At 42.6% G+C, this 21,501-nt stretch overlaps 1 protein-coding gene across 5 annotated transcripts in view; it reads right to left on the reverse strand.

The window, feature by feature from the left end:
* The window catches only part of SYTL2 (synaptotagmin like 2), a 118,803-nt gene that overhangs the window by 30,500 nt on the left and 66,802 nt on the right, over positions 1 to 21,501 (reverse strand). For 4 of the 5 annotated variants that reach the window (XM_043876069.1, XM_043876076.1, XM_043876052.1 and 1 more), the window contains exons 3-7: positions 20,866 to 21,017; positions 18,862 to 18,997; positions 7,039 to 7,120; positions 5,781 to 5,895; positions 3,791 to 4,573 (exon numbers count right to left, since the gene is read on the reverse strand). In XM_043876069.1, coding sequence (XP_043732004.1) covers positions 3,791 to 4,573; positions 5,781 to 5,895; positions 7,039 to 7,120; positions 18,862 to 18,997; positions 20,866 to 21,017 — 1,268 coding nt within the window. Of the gene's footprint in view, positions 1 to 539; positions 1,542 to 3,790; positions 4,574 to 5,780; positions 5,896 to 7,038; positions 7,121 to 18,861; positions 18,998 to 20,865; positions 21,018 to 21,501 lie in introns of those variants that run through there. The other variant, XM_043876083.1, reaches the window with a different exon arrangement.

Below are 21,501 nucleotides of genomic sequence, written 5' to 3' on the forward strand. Positions count from 1 at the left end.
AAGAATTGTCATTCAATCACATTATCTTCTAAAAAGGCACTTTGTATTTACATTTGCTCCACCATTAGCTGTTTACATCAGCATTTATCAGGAGTTATAATATAAACCATCCTAATTAAGATATTCTACCAAAGATGCCCTATAATAGTAAAGGAAGGTAAATAGAGGCCCCTGAAATTATGAGGGGAGTTTCTTACAAGTGTCTGTTTTATTCTAAAAATTCAAGTAGATTTTATATTCTGATCCATGCTACATTTAACACACAAATTTTTCTCAAAGCTTTGCATAAAACAGACACTCCAGGGAGATACCTCTTGTTGATTATCTACTGGCCCACTCATAAACCCTAGAGAGGGCTTATATTCAAGTTTGAGAAACACAGGACTTCCCTGGCATTCCAGTGGTTAAGACTCCAAGTTTCTAATGCAAGGCATGTGGGTTTGGTCCCTGGTCAGAGAACTAAGATCCCACAGACTATGCAATGTGGCCAAAACCAAAACCGAATAGAACAAAAATAATTTTGAGTAACAAAGACTTACGCGATTTCAGGAGTTAGGAAAACAATGTTCAAGGAAGATTAAACAAGGAGTTCCTTCCAAACCATCAGAATGGCACAATGAAGATATTTGCATCCTGGGGCCTTACTCCTGATACACTGAGCCAGAATCTCTGAAGATGGGGCCCGGGAATCTTTCCTACTGGCTACCTCAGTGGTGGTTTTGTATACCGCAGTTTCAGACATGGTCTCAAGGGCTCTTCCGCGATCCCCTACTTCCCTTCTATAATTTGCAACTTTGAAGAAAGTTTCTGTGAGACAAAGTAAAATGAGGACTGACAGAAAATGCGAATTCTACGTGTTGCCTGATGTTTGCTACCCCATGGCTAGGAGGCTAGAGAAGGGCCTTGAAGTTCTTTCTAAGCTATCCAGAAAGCAGGCCGAGACCTGTCTGAGCCTTAGGCACAGGCACGTGAGGGAACTCAGGCATTCTTTCCCTTTAGTTAATGTGGGTGTTTCAGCATTTCTCGCTCTTCCTTATAAATGCTAAGCTACATATATGTTCTTGAAAATTATGTGAGCTGAATTTTTATGAAGTTGGCTACATTTCAAGTGCACCAGAGGAGATGCCAGTTAATAAAATTTTCTCTTTAATTTTAATTTTATCAACTCTGGCTAAATCTAAAACAACAAAGGCTTATATAATAACTGGCACACAGTGGATACTAGTTCCCTTTCATAATGACACATGACACTATTAAAAATATGTCAGTGAGGGTGAAGCTCCTTTGAGAGATCTTTAAGAGTTCTCTGTTAGGCTGTTTAATGGAAGACTAATGAGGAAAAAAAAATCTTGTTATATACTGTTAGTGAAAAAAGAAGTCTGGACAGTGTAAACATAATTCAAATGATATCCATTCCTGAAAATTATTGAAAGGCCCTACAATGAAACATTAGCAATAGTTGATATCACAGATGATCATTGTTTTATTTTGTGCATATTTCTTTTCAACTGTTTTTACACTTTTCAAATAAAAGTGTATTATTTTAAAAACAAGAACAGTTATTTAAAAAATTTGACGCCAGGTAATGTTTTTGTTTCCTTTGAGGAATTCTTTTGTTTTCTTCTGGTATAATAATGCATATTTGCAAAGCAGAAATAGAGACACAGATGTACAGACCAAATGTATGGTCACCAAGGGGAAAGGAGGGGTGGGATGAAGTGGGAGCTTGGGACTGATGTATACACACTACTACGTGTGAAAACAGATAACTAATGAGGACGGACTGTATAGCATAGGGAACTCCACTCAGTGTTCTGTGGTGACCTAAATAGGAAGGAGATCCCGAAAGGAGGGGATATATGTATATATACAGCCGATTCACTATGCTGTATGGTAGACTCTCACACAACATTGTAAAGTAACTATACTCCAATAAATTTTTTTTTTAAATGAGTGTGATAGTGATTGTCCTAAAGCTCAGAGCTAAACTCTCATAATTCACATAATTAGAGTTTACCATTTTTCGGTTCTGATTTTCCTTTTATGCTCCATAATTTACTTGTATGTATTTTTGTGGTAAGCAGGGAGAAAACAGGGCATTAGTGAATAGGCAGAACTTTGTTTATAAGCTTCAAGACTAGAAGGCCTGTCTGTCAATCAAAACGGGTTTACTGATGATGCCTTCTTCCCAGATTTCATGGTGAGTTAGATTTAAAAATCAGAAAGCATAAATAGCTAACAGAAAATTATAAAGGTAGTCTATGAGAAAGCAGGTGCACTTTGAAAAACAGGAAAGGTTTACCGATTTTTTTCTATGGATTATACCAAAAGAAAATATTACCAAAGAATTTTTTCATCTTTTAGACAAACATTTAAGTAAGCATCATCTAATTATTTGTTAGTGTTTACTTAAACTTTAGAAGTTTCCTTCAAATGAGTTCCTTTATACCTTTGAAGAAGCTCCTGCTAATTTTAAATTTTTAAAAAAATATTCTGCCTTTTTCAAATTATTTAAAATATCCAGGGAGAGGGGTAATGGAGACACTTTGTCTTTAAGAAGTGGATTGATCTGAATAAGTGTGAAAGAGTAGGACTGAGCAAAAGTGATTCAGGGTCAACGCAACAATGACTAATAGGGGATGAGAAGAAAAATGATTTAGAAACTTGACTGCTGCTATATATATTTTTCTGACTACAGAAATTATCATAGGGTTGGATTAAGACTTAATGAAGATGAGAGAGAGTACATAAAATTGTTTTTCCCACTGCTTCTGTTTTAAAACACAAGAACTATGAAGTAATCATGTGGGTATCAGAAAGCAGTTTGAGGCATCCTCTGAGTGCTCTAAGATCTTCAAGAGAGGGCTAAATCAATGAGCTAGCAAGAAAAATCAGTACTCTCCATTGCCTCTCAACTCACACCAACTGAAGGAGAAAGTTCCTTCAGAACATTTAAAGTCTAGGAACAAACGATGAAGGCCCTGGGCAAGACATGGTATCAATACGAAGCTTTTTCCTAGTAAGAATTTAAAGTCTAGTTTCCCACCCTTTGAGGCTAAGAAAGTGAAGGTTCTCCTGAAATTAAAGAGAAACCAAAGTTTTGTTAAATGGGAATCAATAAATTTGCATTAGGTGAATAATAACATATTTACTCTACATAAAGGTATTGCTGCTGCTAAGTCACTTCAGTCGTGTCAGACTCTGTGTGACCCCATAGCCGGCAGCCCACCAGGCTCCCCCATCCTTGGGATTCTCCAGGCAAGAACACTGGAGTGGGTTGCCATTTCCTTCTCCAATGCATGAAAGTGAAAAGTGAAAGTGAAGTCGCTCAGTCGTGTCCAACTCTTAGCGACCCCATGGACTGCAGCCCACCAGGCTCCTCCGTCCATGGGATTTTCCAGGCAAGAGTACTGGAGTGGGGTGCCATTGCCTTCTCCGATATAAAGGTATTAGCATATGTTTAATTTTCACTCTCGTATACAAACCATGATTTAACTAAAAAAAAAAATACTATAATCTGTTTGACTAAATAATCGACACACCTAAATTTGTTTAGGATGAAGTGTAATATGTGCCAGAAAGTGTGCTATTCTGGTTCTTTTAGTTATTGGTGATTGAGGACAACCTGCAAACCCATGAAGAGGCATAGACATTCCCCAGTGGCTTCTGCCTGAATTTCAGCTGGAACACCTAGAAGGCAAAATGGGCTTCTACCAGGCTGCTTGGCTGTCCTGGCCATCCCAAGCCCACTGGGTCAGTTTTTATAGCCTGGTAGTGATGAATCTCTTACCAGCAGGGTTTTTGGACAATTCTGATGAGCTAGTTTTGTGTTCATTGATGGTGTGTGAATTCTCAGTGGACAGCGCTCTTGTAGTTAACACTTCTTTGGGAGAAGAGTGCTCATTAATTGGGAAGGAACCAGAAGTCGTTGGCTGACTTGTTTCATTTTTTGATGGATTTAGGCTTGAGGCTGATGACTGAAAAGGCAAACCGTTTGTGTACTGGGAAGGCCGAGGGTCATTCCCAACCTCATCTGTGAGCCCTGCATCTTCTATTCCATTCTTCAATCTATTGGACTCCAAAACACTAAATTCTCCCACTTCCCGGCCGTGGACCAGCCCTGGACTCTGTGGCCGTTCATCCTTCACGGCAGAGAATCTCACATGCTTTAATGGCTCCAGCGAGTTTGAGGGGGAGTCGTCTTCTAAAGAGTGCTCCTTCTCAGAAATTCTCTCATGAATGGTTAGGCCCGGGGACACAATTTTGCTTTTGGGTTCAAAGTTCTGATGAAAACGCACAGTTTCTGAGTCTGTGCTACTGGAACTGGAATTGCGTTTCAGGATCCCTCTGGGAGCCCCTCTTGCGTTCAGGGAGTCTGTCCTTTGTCTAGGAAAAGGCTGGTTGTCATCTTGCTTTAAGTCCTGGGACTTGTAGAGCATTTTCCTGACTTTGGGGACTGGAGCCTTGATTGGGGACCCATTCTCAGGACCTGAAAGAGTCTGCTTTGGTTTCTCTAACTTTTGGCTTGAAATATCCAGGATAGATGACTCTTCTTTGGACTCTGACAACTCCCCTGAAAAGTAAAACATATCAGATGATATGCCAAATGGAGAGTAACGCATTAAAACACCTATCATAAACTTAATCTACATTTAGCAAAAAATGCTAAAATATTGAAAGATAATAAAGCATGAAGGTTAAGTACAGACCTAATTAAAAACTCTAAAAAAATTCATGCATGAAGTTCACTGAATTTAAGATGGGTATGCTTTATATTCAAACTTTGTGGTATTTTATACTCAATAGAAAAAAAAATTTTTAAAGAAATTTCAGAAACTCCTTGAGGAGAGTAAAGAAAAAATACAAAAGTTACTTGAAAAAATTCATGTATGGAAACCAGAAAAATGAGCTCAGTTTTCTAAAAGGAAAATTTCAACACCTAAAATAAAAATTAATTTTGACAAAAAGATTAAAAAAAAAAACAGGTAACATGTTCCAGTGACTTCTTTTCTATAAAATATTTTATGCTATATAAACTGTATCCAATGGAGAGGATAAACTACACTAATATTAAAACAGTATAATTGAAACTCCTAATTCTAGTGTTTAATTGTTAATTTTCTGTGGTCTATAGTCCATGGGGGTCACAGAGTTGGACACTATTTAGCAACTGAACAATAACAATTACAAATTAATTTTCTACCCCTTGTCCAGTCTTTAATGCCTGTGGAATCTTCTTAACAGTTGATTTTGAAGAGATTAAATTGTCTAATGTTTCTTCTTAATAGAATGTAAGAATGGTAAAATTCTGTAAGAGGCAGACTTCAATCAGTTCAGCACCAAATCTAATCAAATGCTCCTGGAAGACTGAGCTGATAATTACAGATTAGAGGATTGTAACATTGTCAAGTGGTCTTGAGGCAAACTCTTAATTTTAAACAGAGAACTGTGTCTGCACAGTAGACATCCAATAAATAGTGTTCAAGGAATGACTGAAGGCCTCTGGTCAAAGAATTTCCCAGGTCGATGAGGGGGATCCCAAGGAATGGAGGTCACACAAGTGTCACCTCTGAGCCTGGAATGCATGAACTTCCGGTTTCTAAAATTTCTGCTTCCTTTCCTCGGGCAGGAAAATGGTGGGTATAGTAGAAAAATTAGAAAACCATCACAATTTTTCACTTTCCCTTGAAAGCTATTTTAGTTAAAGGAACTCTGAGAATTTCCCTTAGTCCACAGATAACAAAGATAAAAATATCTAGCTCAATAAAAATAATATTTACCCTCTTTTGAAGTCTGAAAGAAACCAGTATTTCCATTTTTTGACTGCTCATTTTTGGTTTGTTGAGATAAGTGATCTTCTGGCAACATGGAGCTATTAAATGGATTCTTCCTTTGCTGGGGAAAAATATTGTTTATTAAATTCATTTTATATGTCATAACAGCAACTCAGTGTCAGCAAATGCTTATTATATGCAATAGTTAATAGTTTTAACCAGTAAACTATCTGGCATGTTTGAAAAATGATGGTCCTAGTTAATCCGGTCAGGAAAGAATCACCACATATATGCCATGCCAAAAAAAAAAAAATCAGAACAAAACTGTGTAAAATGTACTCAATTCTGGAGTCTTACAAAGTTAAACCAGACCAGGCATTCAAATCTAATCTCACAGAGGTGAGATTTTTACAGAGGCAAGAAAACCTGGGCCTGAACACATCAAAGAGGTGGTCACAGGTCAGGGTAAACCTGAGGCTCTAACTAGGGCAGATTCACACCAGCGCTCTTTCTAGCATACGAGAAACTCACCGTGATGGGTTAAAGTCGTACTAAATATAATTGCAACTGACCTTTCCTATAAGGATCTAAAAGGTATCTTGAAGTGCTTCATAGTCACTAATATGATCATTAATTCTAATGTCAGAAAGCATATCAATAAGCAGAGTTCTGTTTTTCAACTGAAGTATGCTTGGTTTACAATTTTGTGTTAGTTTCAAGTGTGCAGCAAAGTGATTCAGTTACATATATATTTTTCAGATTATTTTCCCTTATAGGTTATTATAAAATATTGAGTATAGTTCCTTGTGCTATAGGTTATCTATTTTATATATAGTAGTGTGTATATGTTAATCCTAAACTAAGTTATCCCCACTCCAAGTATTTTTATTTATGAACATAAGACTGAAAATCAATATTTGGTATCTGTAGTTTCATATATCAAAAATCCTCTCCCACAGGCAGACTTCTGACAGGGATTCAGGAAGCCATGAATAGGAATAAGGACTGTCATGGAACTAACAAGCCACATGCCATATGCTTAAAAGCATATGAAGCAGCCCCCAATAGTGTCAGATTTTTTATTCTTTAGGGTAAAAAGTCTAGGTCCACCAAAGGAGTGATTTCCTATATTAAATAGTAAAAATTATCTATATTTGATGGGAAAAAGGTACTACAAATTCCTCTTTTTCATGGTACTTTGATAAAATAAGAGAATGGCATTCTGGCCCCAAATGAGCTTTTCAAAGTCCAAGTTTCAATCTACCTTGGCTGGAGATATAGATGACTTTCTTGTGTTTTCCTGGGATGCATCAATCATGGTGGACACTGGATTTACCACGCTGGAACTGCAAAAGAAACAATAATTCAGAGAATAAAACCTTACCCTTTGAGGAAGCATAAATCATGCCTCTGAAGCCAGAAGCTATTAAGGCAGGATAGGAGAGGAAGTTTGTAAAATCAAACTGTCAGGAAGGAAGAGGGAGTTGGAGTTGAGAGATGATTAAGCAGCAAAGCAAAGACAATGGGAAAACAGGTATGAAAGACAGGCCTGAGACAAGGCAAAACCACCCATCAGAAGCCCTGAAGATTTTATCACCATGCCAGGCACATAGCAGGTTCATGGTTGAAATTTGTACAAATAAACTCATCTCAAAGTCGGGACCTCATATCAGATGCAGACGCTAGAAAGTGAGCAATTGTTCTCAAGAAGGGAACACCCTTGCTGAAATAAGGCTCCAAAGTGTTTTAAAGATTCTCTGGTCCAGGACTAGAATGGCACTGCTTACTCTAACTCAGGTAGAAAATAGCTAAAGCAGGACTTCCCTGGTGGTCCAGTGGTTAAGAATCCGCCTTGCAATGCAGGGGACATGGGTTCGATCCCTGGTGAAGGAACTAAGCTCCTGGATGCCACAGAGCTACTGAGCCCAGACAGTCCGTGCACCGTCACGGAAGATCCCCCCCAACGCAACAAAGATCCTGGATGCCGCAACTAAGATCTGACACAGCCAGATAAATGTTTTACAAAAGAAAATAGCTGAAGAAAAGACTCAGGTGAGACAAGGGGTTGGGCCATGACAGAGAAGAAACAGCAGATGGAGGTGCTGCGCTGGGAGGATGGTGGACGAGGGCAACTCATGGGGAGCCCTCCCCCAACTCTCCAGGCTGGCCAGGTGAGTTCTCGTTCAAATACAAGAGGAGTGAGGCCAGGAGTGCAGTCAGAGGATGGCGGGAGGTCAGAAGCCTGCAGCTGGCCCAGGGGAGAGGGGAGGGCTCTCCAGACCCTGGTTCCCTAGCCCAGGGGCCAGGCCGTCCTGGGGTGACAATGCAGGGAGTGTTAATGGGGAGAAGCTGAGCTGAGCTGGCTCCCTCCTGAATCACCACTCCCACAGTGACCGAGCAAGAAGGACAAAGACGGGCGCAGTGGCCTTGGAAAGCGAGCAACACCACCTGCTCAGGCTTCCTGCTCCAGGCGCCCCGGCTCAAGGCAGGAGAGGTGAGGTCACTACTGCTTGAAAGCACCGTGCCTCATTAAACTCCACCCTGGTTAAACCCCTCGTGGCATCACAGAGTCAAGGACTTGGAAAAATACCCCAGAAGGGGCTGGCTTTTCCCCAGGAAGCTAAGGAACTGGGGGTGGGGAAGGGGAGCACTTTGCACCATGGCCAGAGAGCCTTGCCCAAGATTGCTCTCTCTACACTCGTGGGCTGGATGCTCTTGCTGCTTAATTTCCTTTCCTTCCCTCAGACTGATGTTTCTATGGAGAGGGAGTCCCAGGAACAGGCTGAACACTTGAGGAAGCATGCTTCCTCTTGTTACCTTCCTCACTGTTGCAGACAGGAATTACAGCAGATGAGGCAGATGTGTGTGGAATACAGTCTGAACACAGGGATGTGAGAACCTGGGGCGGGGGCAGGGTGGGGAGGGAAAGAGCAGGGAACAAGGGTGGGAACTTACAGTGCAGCCAGAATTAAGGCTAATATAAAAACTCATGGCAGGTGGCCTCTGCTCTTGCAAGAGGTGAGCACAAACATGAATCAAGTTATCTATCAGCCAACAGGAAAAAAGGACCCTGGTCACCGACAGAACTCACAGTAAAAGCAGCCCACAGCTCAGGACCAGAAAGCCATGTCTCTTGAGTGTCACTTTAAGAGGCCAGCGAGCGAGATGAGGAAGCTTGTAGCAGATGCCATGTTCATTTTCTCAGAGTGCTCTGTATCATCTCCCTTAGCTCAGACAGTAAAGAATCTGCCTGCAAAGCAGGAGACCCCAGTTTTGATCCCTGGGTAGGGAACATCCCCTGGAGAAGGGAATGGCCACCCACTCCAGTATTCTAGCCTGGAGAGTCCCATGGACAGAGGAGCCTGGAGGACTACAGTCCGTGGGGTCACAGAGTGTCAGACACGACTGAGTAACTAGCAAATAAATCAGTCACATAACTGCAGGACCTGAGAAAAGGCCGCCCTCCTCTCCTGCCATCTTCCTCCCTTCCCTCTTCCTCCCTGCAAGAACGAAGGGCAAGCAGCGTCTCTGCAGCCTCCTCCCTCTGCTCCCTGGAAACCCCACTTCTGCAGTCCCAGCCACCACCCCAACCGCCCACGCTGCACATCACGTGGTCCCCGCCTGCCCAGGGACGAAACCAACCTCTCCCTTACCAAACCCTACGCAGCTATGGATTTCATGCAGCCATATGATGAGCGATGCAACCTCACACCATGCCTACGAATCTTCTCTCTCACAGTAACCAGAGAGACCCCTCAAGAGCATCTGGGCCATCTTTCTCTTCCTTGCAATAGCGTGTAGAGTGTCTGGGGTACAACTGGTGAGTGAGGGGCTGAACAGCTGAAGGCCAAGGGAACCAGTGCCAGGAAGGCAGTGGCACACGCAGGTGACCACAGTTTTTTGTTTTTTTTTCTTTCCAATCTGTGGTTTGCCAAACTACAACAAGGCATATTATTTACGTCTTAAACAAGATGTCTTTGTTCCTGCTATTCAGAAAGCAACAGAGAGAAAGAAATGAGAAATTCTTTCTCAACAATGAGAAAGAAAGAAAACAACCGAAAGCATGCGTTCGGTGTGCGTGATCAGACGCGGAACTACCAGAAACATACAGTATTCACTGGGTTCTCCGGTGGTCGGGATAAGCAGAAAACGGGATGAGGGTGGGGTACATAGTTAACTACAGTTCACACGTCCACCTAAGTAGAAAAAATTAAAACCAGAGTTTTATGCCTCGAAATGCTTCTGAAAAATGCAACTACTTCCTCGATTAAGCTCCGGCTTTGTGTCCCCTCAAGGAGTACAACACAGCAACCATCCTATTCTCAGCTGAACTTTGCAACATCCCTGTGCGGTATGTACCCTTCTCCCCATTTTACTAGCGAGAAAACTGAGGCTTAGAGAGGTTAAATTAGCGAAAGAGCTGGGAATGTGAACCAGGCGCCTGACCCTGACTCCAGAGACAGGCATTGGAAGGCTGGGCTCCACTCCACTGATTCCTCAAATTAGTAAAGCCGTGGTTTACGGCAAGAGGGCTAGAATGAAGACGGGGTGATTCTAACTTCCTGGTGACTCTCACATCTGTTGTTTCCTTTCCACCCCTCCTGACTCCTCCCTGTCATCTGTATGAGCCTCACATTCGACCTCCGGACACCGAAGTTCCACTCTCCTCATCCTTTCGGCATTCCACCTCTAAGCTAGAATGGTCTGAAACAAGACTGGTCACATCCCTCTCTTGCTCGTTACCTTTCTGGGATCCTCAGGAAGGAACTGGAGATGCTCCACCATCCGCACCCTGTACCCTCCCACCCCTCCTGCCCACTGACCTTCATGCCAAACCTGGCTCCCTGCCCCTCTCTGTGGTCCCCGCCAACCCACCCCCACCCCCACCCCCTCCCCCAAATGTTGGCTCTGCTTTCTTGACCCACAGGCTCGCTCTCACCGCCAAGCCCGGTCCAAATCTCACCTCCCTTGTGGCGCTGCTTGCCTACCAGCCCGACGGCAGTGGGTCTCATTGTCTCAAATCTTATCGCACATTTTATTGGTACTTGGAACTGGAATTTGCTCCCTGCCTGGTGCTATTTGAAATCAGGTGATTAAATATTCATAAAGGGAAGCATTATTTTTCCTAAGAGAACACAGCTATATTTTCCTATAGCCACGTACTGTGTCTTTTGTTTCTTACAAGCCCTCTCAAAGGGATGATTTCTATTCTTAGGGCGTGTCCTGTATAATATGACACTGAATACCTTCTACGTGATGCGTTCTTAACACTATACAGCAAGCCAAAGCTCACACCTTGAGCTCTGTAATTTCTGACCTCAGGCACCCATCAAAAGCTACCTGCCATACTAGACATGCATGCGTGCCTGCTCAGCTGTGTCTTGACTCTTTGCAACCCCATGGACTGTAGCTGCCAAGTTCCTCTGTCCATGGAATTTTCCAGGCAAGGATACTAGAGTGGGTCGCCATGTCCTCCTCCAAGGGATCTTCCCGACCCAGGGGCCAAACTCGCGTCTCTTGTACCTCCTGCATTGGCAGGCAGATTCTTTTAACACTGTGCCACCTGGGATGCCTCAATACTAGATACAGCACTTAGCCAAAAGTGGTTTACTTCTGTAAGAAGATTATTAAAATATTAGACTATGATATTGTTGTTAGAGTTTGGCTCTGAAAAGCATCTGCATTTTAACACAAGTCTTTGAAGACTTAAAAGAAGAAGAATGTTAGGTATTCTGGTCGGGACACATGGGGAAGAAGGCCTTCACAGCAGCCTTAGAACTACACCACCTGGGCAGTGAGACAGCCCATCTGCTTCTACATCCAGCCGTAAAGGACTTCCAAGCACATGCAACAACTTTTGAAGCTTTTAAACCTTAACCAGCCTTTCCCTCTAGAGCAGTTAAAAATGAATTCCCTGGCAGCCCAGGGGTTAGGACTCTGCGCTCCACTGCGGGGGGCATAGGTTTAATCCCTGGTCAGGGAACTAATATTTCACAGGCTGCGTGGTGCAACCAAAAAACAAAAAAAGTAAGTAAAGCAGTTAAAAATAACAAGGGACATACTCTCTTCTGAGGTACGTTTCAGAATAAATATTAACTGTGTCTGGACTCGGAAACAAATTTTTCAAGTGATTTTTCTCCCTGTGTTTCTTGCTGTTGCTGATTTCTCCCTTCGAATTGTGAATTCCTTAGATGTTAATGCTGTGCCTGGCACCCGGCATTGTGCTGACACGTGTCACACTCAATGAGGCTTGAACACATGAAAAAAAAAACACATGAAGAAATGGCTCAGGGCTTGAGTAAAGCAGATTCACAAATATACTATGCCAGCCTTTCGAGTATTTTTTTTAAGTAAAATGTTACTTCTCTGGTTCTACCCCAGCTCATGCTACAGATTTATTTAACACAAACGTTCCCATCCATCCATAAGGCACACTGATGTCAGAGTGAAACTATCCCTCACGACTAATTTGGGTATATCTAAGATTCTGTAGGATTAGCAGGATTCTTTTAAGAGCTCAATATGAGTGATTCTGTAGGGCAGGCCTCCAAGAAATGAAACATTCATATCCCTGGATTTGCAATTAGTTCAAGAACAAAAGATCAAATGCATTGTCCCATAGCTTGGCTCATCTCTACCCTGCCTTTGGGAGCAAGTGAAGTGCCTCACACTGATCTTATTATAGAGGGTTAAGGCAAGTAGCTAATCCCTCTGCAAGAGGGAGATAGATATATACAAACAAAAGCTTTCCAGGAAAAACAGCATTAGTGGAAAAAACAATACTATTTCAGAGCTGAAGACATGGTGTTAATTGGTTGGTTCCCATTCAACACAGGGTAAGGGAGAGGGGTGTCAGAAGTGAGCCTCATGGAAGCACAGGCGATGAAGCTCAAAGATGAGCATTTTTGGTTCACTATGATAACTTACTACGAAATAGCACTTTAATTCTACCAAAAACAAAGAAAGGTGGGGGGTGCACAGTTTTTGCTTACAAGAAAGATCATCACTTTCACAGCATTTCATAGGAAAATTCCCAGAGGAAAATTTGTCATGGAAAGAAACACCACAGTACAGTCTTTATCTTATTCTCCCTGAACTCATTTTGGAGACATTCTCCAGGGATATTTTTGATTAATGGGCATCACAACCCCTGCAGCAGCCAAGCTCCCTCCTACCTCCATGCCTTCTACTTCTCCATCCTGAATGCTCCTTACTTGTGGTTGTCCAAATTTGAGAATAGCCCTTAAAGTCTCCTCCAGCTTTTATAATCACCAGAGCTCATGGTGATATGTCTGAAGCGAGGCAGTCTTGGCAAACCAATAAAACCTGGATGTTATCAATGCCATTCTTACCTTGTAGCTTAAATTTTTTCTTGCTGTCTTAGTCTCTTTTTCTACTGGATCCCTGGGGTCCAAAGAACTTCATTCAATTATTTATTACTCATTTGTTTACCCATTAACCCCTCTTTCACCATTATTCTCTATTTAATAATTCATTATATCATCAACTATACTCAGTCAATCCATCTCTCACTCTCCATCTATTTTTCTCTTTTTAAAAATTTAAAAATATATTTTCCCATATATTCCTCATTCATTTGTTTATTCCACAAGACATTTTTTGGGCACCGTTGTCTGTTTCAGGAAGAGAGTGGTGAACAAAATGAAATGCAATAGTAGACACAGTCTTTTTCCTCATGCAGCTGAGGGGAGGGGACAACAAACACACAAAAATGAATATGTAATATAATGTCAGGTAGCAATAAGTGATGGACGACAGTAAGACAGGGAACAACATTCATTCACTTGGTCCATTCCAAGTACCTACTATGTGCTGGATATATTCTTAGAAGCTTGGGGGATGGTGGAGAGCGAGACCCAGGTCCTCAACCCAAGAGAGCAACACAGTGATACCTAGTCCTGGGAATCTGGATTATTAAAAGTTCCTTGGGCAATTATAACATACAGGTCACAGTTGAGAACTTCTCTTCCCTGGTGGTTGAGACAGTAAAGAATCAGCCTGCAATGCAGGAGACCGAGGTTTGATCCCTGGGTCGGGAAGATCCCCTGGAGAAGGGAATGGCTACCCACTCCAGTATTCTTGCCTGGAGAATTCCACAGACAGAGGAGCCTGGTGGGCTATAGTTCATAAGGTCACAAAGAGTCGAATACAACTGACTGACTAACACACGTGCTCATGCTAAAAGTAGTAGTTGGAATCAGACTGTGAAGAGCCTTGAATGTTGACCAAAAGGCTAGACTCACTTTTAAGTCACAAGGAACCACCAAATGACTTTATGATCCAGTTTACTTTTTAGAGCCACAATCTGGTAACTGTGTATATAACAGGTTCAATTCAATAAGGACATTATAACAGAAATTTAGGTGAGAGACGGTGAAATCCTAATTAAGGGAATGGAGAAAAGAGGAAACATCCAACAGAATTTTAGAGATGAGTTTAGAAGAAATTTGAAGTGTTGATAGAACACTCAAGAGATAACTAGCAATTGATAACTGCAATACATCCACTATGTTAGACCCTTCCAGATGCCAAGCCGAGCCAGACTCACACGTCATCCCCTCTGTCTGTCCTGTCCTCTCTCGTCATCTCCCTAACAGAATCCTTGTCCTTCAAGAAATCCCTTAAATATAATTATTTCTGGAATAAGTTCCTCAAGGACAGGGATCATATCTTATTCCACTTTGAATTTCTAGCTACCATCTTGTGCACAACAAATACTCAACAACTGTTGACCAACTGACCAAATGACTACATGGTGAAGGAATTTCCAACCCTACAGAATGATTTATTCTACTAGGTGCTAGCAAGATGCTAAATCAGCGTTTTTCAATCAGTTTCAATCAATTTAAATATCAAGGATATTTAAACACTTTATTTCCAAGAAATATCCTAAAAGTAAACTGAGCCAACATAGGCATTAATGGCTCTATCCTCACTATTCATACCTCTTTCTCTTTGTCCTGTTTTTCTCCACCTCTCACTCTTAGACAGCCTTTCAAGTGGTTTCCTATTTCTTCTGCCTGTGGTTCAGGCTGGCACACAGTACCCCCTGTTACTTCTGCTCCAACAATAGCAGTCATTGACCTATTACTGACTGTCATCTGTTACTAGGACTGGTTTATACACAGTCAGAGGAGGCTACCACTTCCTTCATGTGATGCCCACTGCCTCTAAAGTACCCTCCTTTGCACCTAGGAACTTGCTCTCTGGGTTGAAGGTTCTGAACCTTATCGGGATACATTCTCAGGGTAATTCTTTAAGCTTTTAGAAACAACCAAGAAAAGGAAAGAAGTTCAAAACTTTCATCCACACTGGCTTTAGTTATTAAAAATTTAAGTAAGCCTTAGGGTAGAATGCAGGTTAGAACCTTTCCAAGGAGAAAGGAGGAGGCCACAAGGGAACTGAAGGATGTGGGAGGGCAAAGAGTGTGGGAGGAGAAACCAGGAGAAGAAAAGAGTTGGGAAGCTTAGAACACACTTGAGAAACTCTTGCTTTTGTTTTTCATTTTTTTAGAGGTCTGGGCTGACCCTGTTTGTGGCCATATACCCATCCCAGCATTCTTGCCTAGAGAACTCCATGGACAGAGGAGTCTGGCAGGCTAGAGTCCATGGGGTCTCAAAGAGTTGGATACAACTGAGCAGCTAACGCTCTCACTTTTTACTTTCAACCAAGATGATATAAGCTACCAGAGGGACCAGTCCTCAGAGAGACAGTCTTAGTGGAAGAGATTGGAGAGACAGAGGGGAATCTAAAACAGGTCAGTCCACTTCTGGGCTCTTTCAGACCAAAGCAGCACCAATAGTGGGCACAGGTAAGGCCCTGGTCAGTCGAGAGGCTACCAGACTCTCCGTGATTCCCTAAGCACCCAAACTTTTTTTCACAGAACATGTCATCTCAAATAATAAAGGAGGGGCTTCTCATCCCAGAGCAGGCCTACCTCTATAACCAGGAAACACACATTAATCCTGGTTGGGGAGGCAGGATCTGACGCACATGAAATTTCTCACATTTCCATCCTCTGCTCCCCATCATGGCTCAGCCATGTCTGGGGGATTATTGCGTGCCTGTCCCACAATTATTTGGGGGGAGAGACACAATGTGCTATCAAAGTGCAGACCATTGTACTAGGGCCAGTATGTGAACTGTGTGTTACTGGTTTCCAACAGGTACAGACATCAAGAGTATGCATTTGGAATCAGTTACAGCAATTTGCTGAGACACCACAGTACACCATCAGTGGGCTTATGTTTTGCATGCCCTTGTTGTTATCTGTATTTCACGTTCCGAGTATTCACTTTTATTATATTTTATTAAAGGGCTCAATCTGTGATAACTAGAAATAGAAAACACTTAAATCCCAAACACCAGTCCTTCCCACTGCTTGTGCCAGTACGACTCTGCTGAAGACCAGCAGCCAGAACTAGAGCTGAGCGCGCCTGGAGTTTTCTTTGCCTCTCGAAAGAGAACCTCATCCCCTGTTCCCCTCTGTTCATCAGAGCCCTCTCTGCCTCCTCAGGCTACAGATGCAAACAAGACCAGTTCCAAAGGAACGTAGGTAGCTTCTCATGCTTGAATACATGTTGAATACCCACACTGAGTTAATTACTCACAAACAGAAGCGCTCAGAATTGTGCCCACAACAGAAGAAGGACTCTTTCCCCAGAGCTTATTAGGGGAAAAAAAAAAAATCCTTCAGAAACTGCAATACCCAGTCAGGATTGCCTCACACTCCCGGACTCCTGACTAAGAAAATATTGACAGGTATTGAGTCATTCTATTGAAGTTCATTTAGTCTAAAAGTACAGGCCCCAAAATATACTTCACACACCCAGTTCCCAAAGGTTAAAGTATCGGTGAGAAGCATGCTGGAACCTGATGCTGAGTGAAGCAGGAGTTTCTGACACAGAGAGAAGGAAGTAAATAACAGCTCCTGCTACACCTCTGGGTGCTCACCGCTCACGCCACGTAACAAGCAAAGTATGCCGGACACATCAAACATGCTTCTTCCTGTCTTCTTGGCCTACCTCATCTGTGTTATAACAACACGTTAAGTTGCTCAGTCATGTTCGACTCTTTGCGACCCCAGGACTGTAGCCCGCCAGGCTCCTCTGTCCATGGAATTCTCCAGGTAAAAATATTGGAGTGGGTTGCCATCCCCTTCTCCAGGGGATCTTCCTGGCCCAGGGATTGAACTCGGGTCTCCTGCATTGCAGGCAGATTCTTTACCATCTGAGCCATCAGGGATTCCCAACCTAATATAAGGCCACCTGCAGATTGCCAAGTTTCTTTCTTCCTGAGAAATGCCAAGTGGTACCCATACCTCTCGGTACCTCTTGGTTACATTTCATCTCATATCACCCTGGTGAGACAGCTTGGTCCTGTGGTACATACAGATGAAATCTCAAAGATGTGTCTGAGGTCATCCAAGAAATGTAACCAATAACAGAGACACAAGTGTGGACACTATTCACAGCCTCAAATTGGGAAAGGTAGGTGGGTACCCACCAGGCCATGTGGTCGTAAGGAAACTCAGTCAAGCTCTAAGGGCCATGGCACCTTGGTCCCTTAGGCCATTTAAGATGAAATGAGTTCCTGGGAAAAGGAAAAGGAGTCCTTCTCTATCTCCTGGAGTTTGCTCAAACTCATGTTCATTGAGCCGGTGATGCTGTCTAACCAGCGTCTCATCCCCTGCCACCCCCTTCTCCTTTTGCCTTCAATATTTCCCAGCATCAGGGTCTTGATAGAACATCACAGATCATCCTGGGTGGGAGCAGGGGGGATATGGTGCCACCTACCACCTTAGAAAACAAAGTGAGTCCTCTCTAAACGGGAAATGGATAAACAACAGGTACCTTAATAGACTCAGTATTCCATTATCCATATAACATAATACTTATATTTGACTCTGAAATGCCTGTTGGTGCCTATAGAACAGACCCACTCTCTCACCCACAAATTATATTGATAACATCCCCATTTCCCAGGTGTCTCAGCCTTGGACCCTGACTCAGTGACTGTCCCATCAGCAAATTTACTGACTTCATTGAAGTTGGAGATTCTGATTCAATTGTCTTCACTGAGGAACTAGAGATAAAATGTAATTGCCCTTCAACCAAAGGGTAACAACTACACCTCCAATGGACAGATACCAATGGGAAGATCCTTAAATATCTAAAAACAAGTCATCTTGGTTGAAAAAATTGGAGGCAACGTAGCCTCATAATCAGGTATATCATAGGAAGGATGTACAAAGGTGCATTTTGATTGGTCAGGTGATAAGATAAATGGAAAACACACAAAAGCAAGACTGAAATATTGAGGACAATCGGCATCCTTAAGAGGTGTCTATTCAGTACCTACCATGTACCAGGTATTTTATGTACTAATTCTCATCAGAAACTGTCTTATACAGTATGACTCCTATCTATAGTTAGGAAAAGAGATTCAGGGAGATTAGATGACTTGCCCATGGTCAAATAGCTAATGAATGGCAAATTTAAGATTGTAATTCACATCTGCTTGCTTTTTGTGCTTAAACTTCTTCTATTGCTCCAGGCTGTAACAATTTGATCATCATTCATTTCTTTCTCTTTTTTTGGCCACATTTGTGCAGCTTGTGGGGATCTTAGTTCCCCGACCAGGGAAGGAACCTGGGCCCACCGCAGTGTAAGTGACTAAGTCCTAACACTGGATTGCCAGGGAATTCCCCATTCATCTCTTTCTTAAATGACTTATTCCTCTACATTCATTTTGGAGTACCTTTTTATTTACTCTGTGAAGAAACCCTTAGCACAAATAACAATTGGAAAAAAAAATAACAGCTCTAGTTGGTGCTGGAAGAAATCACCACTTGACATTTTAATTTTATTTAATATGCAGATTTGTTAGACATTCTGGAAGCTGAGAAAGAATACCACTCAGGCTTTGTTCATATCAGGGCTCAGAACTCTCTCATCCTGCCCTCCTCCCCACACCCACGAGACCTGGCTGGCCTCTGCATGCACACACAGCAGGACCTAGCCAGGACCCCCAAGTGCAGCAGCTCTCTCCGTGAGCTCGGTCTCACCTGGGGCTTGCTGGGGCTACATCTTCTTCCGGCTCTTCTACAGCACCGGTTAGCTCTGGGGGGAGGAAAGCATCCTTGTGGACGTTATTCACCCAGCTTTCCATTGCCCTGTTTGCTCTGTCCTTACTCTGCTCATCTGAAACAGGAAACAATAAAGGCAAGAAGGTTATCCATCTGTCTTCTCCACAACTTACAGCTTCTCACATCAGCTCTAAACTCTGGAATGTTCCTCTCCTCTGCCTCCTCCTCTTGCAGTCTCTACACAGCCAAATTCTACAAGTTCTCAAATGCTAGCTCAGATGCCAGAGCCCCCTTAAAACCTCTGTGATCCCTCTTCAGGAAATAATCTCTTTGGCCTCTGAACACCCACTGCTCTCTACCTGTACCTCTTGGATAATTAGCATCAGCTGAGTGATGACTAAGTTCAAGGCAAAGTGCTGAGTCCCTTGCATGTATAATCCTCTGAGGAGGTAAAAATTTTCCAAGTTTACAGATTTCAAAATTGAAGACCAAAGGGATCAAGAGACTTGCCTAAGGCCACAGAGCCAGTAAGCGCCAGTAATACTTCCATCAGTGTTAAGAATTAAGATGAAGCAACATGGGCTTAGTTGCTTCAGTTGTGTCTGACTCTTTGCCACCCCATGGACTGTAACCCGCCTGGCTCCTCTGTCCATGGGATTCTCAAGGCAAGAACACTGGAGTGGGTTGCCACGCCCTTCTCCAGGGGATCTTCCTGACCCAGGGATTGAACCCAGGTCTCCTGAATTGCAGGCAGATTCTTTACTGTCTGAGCCACCGAGGACTCCCAATTTTCAAACACATTCATAGGTCTCTCTACTCATAAGTCTACTTTCTTCAGCTGCAAAATGGAGCCCTCGGTATAACCCACGGGACACTTCAAGATTTCTGAAGTTCTGGGTGGTTTTGGGAGGGTGCATGTCAGAGCTGGGATTTCAGCCCTTCTGATGCAGAGCCACGCTCCTTATAGATGGGGGCTGACTCCTTATGATGAGCTATGCAGTGCTCGTAGCCTGTTGATGACCTTAGGCAAGTTACCTCACTTCTCTGAGTTTTACATATTGCATATATATAATGAGGATAATAATACCTACCTTACAAGATTGCTACTACAATTAGAAATATTAGGGAACAAATGCCTGTAATATATTAGATGCCGAAGAGGTAATTTCCTTATTGAGAACAGGTTAGAACTAGACAGGGGCTAGTTCTCAGGGGTAAAGGTTTACACTGACTAGTGCGGAGTTAATTAGAGAGAAGGCACCTGGTAAATATTTAATGAACTCAACAGAATTCTAAAGAAGCCTCCAAAATGCTGTCTCTACAGTCCCTTAAATGATGTACTTGGTTTTTAAGGAAGTACCAGGTGTCACAGTCATTGAGCAGGAAGGCTAATCTCTTCCTGTTACTCTAACTCAGGAGAAAAGGTTCTGAATTTTTAATTAAGAGCCAAAGAAAGAGGAGATGGTAGATCCCTGATAAGAGCTTCCCAGGTGGTATATTGATAAACAAAAAAAGAAAAATCTGCCTGCCAATGCAGGAGACACAAGAGATGTAGATTTGATCCCCCAGGGTTGGGAAGATCCCCTGGAGTAGGAAATGGCAACCCACTCCAGTATTCTTGCCTGGAACATTCCATGGACAGAGGAGCCTGGTAGGCTATCATCCAAGGGTCAGACATGACAGCACACACACACACACACACACACACTCCTTATAAGCCTCAATTGTCAATGTTACTCTGAGTCAATATGGCAGCTAAAGGACTTTCTTTGTCCTTCTTTACCACACTGTCACTTAGCCCTGACTTCACCCATCCAAACCCAAGAAGATTTTGACCTACAGGACCACACATTATGCAAAGCACACCCCTAAATGATTTCCCTCTGCAGATTTCAGTAATGATGGTGACACCCTTCCCTTCTCCCAAGGACTACTTCTCCCAAACAAATGCTGGCTTGAGAGGCACTAGCCCAATCAACTTACCTGCCACCTGGGGCCTCTTCTTCCTCATGGATGCTCTGATGATATCTGCACCATGGATTCTGTCTCTGTGTCTTTTTGCCTTGGCTTCATAAAACCACTGGCCACTCATATTCTTCAGTTGCTGGTCATCCTTAACTTTTTCAGGCAAATGTCTACAAAAGGAAAAACACTTTACTTTGTTATGAATCCACGGTAAGTAAATGAGTTCACAGTGACACTGCACAAAGAAGTTGTAAGTATATGGCCAAAATGAAGCTCTCAGTGTTTTATGAGATCCCACAAACCTCCCAGATGACTAACCAGTGTATGCTTTAACTAAAAGGTCAGAGGATCCAATGCCAACATTTTTCAAAAATTCAAAGATTTAAGCCACGATGCCCAGATGACGCCTGGGATTTCTCAAGAGCAAATTCAATTTTCGGCTGCAGGCTTGTGTGTTCACTGTTTAAATGCAAATACCCCAGAGAAAGAGGACATATTAAGCTTCCCTAAGCCTTGGTTTCCTTATTTTTAAAAAGGGGTTACAATAAAAAAAATGGGCCAAAGAACTAAAGAGACATTTCTCCAAAAAAGACATACAGGTGGCTAACAAACACATGAAAAGATACTCAACATCACTCATTATCAGAGAAATGC

The sequence above is a fragment of the Cervus elaphus genome, chromosome 2 (assembly GCF_910594005.1).
Source record: "Cervus elaphus chromosome 2, mCerEla1.1, whole genome shotgun sequence".
Lineage (NCBI taxonomy): Eukaryota > Metazoa > Chordata > Mammalia > Artiodactyla > Cervidae > Cervus > Cervus elaphus.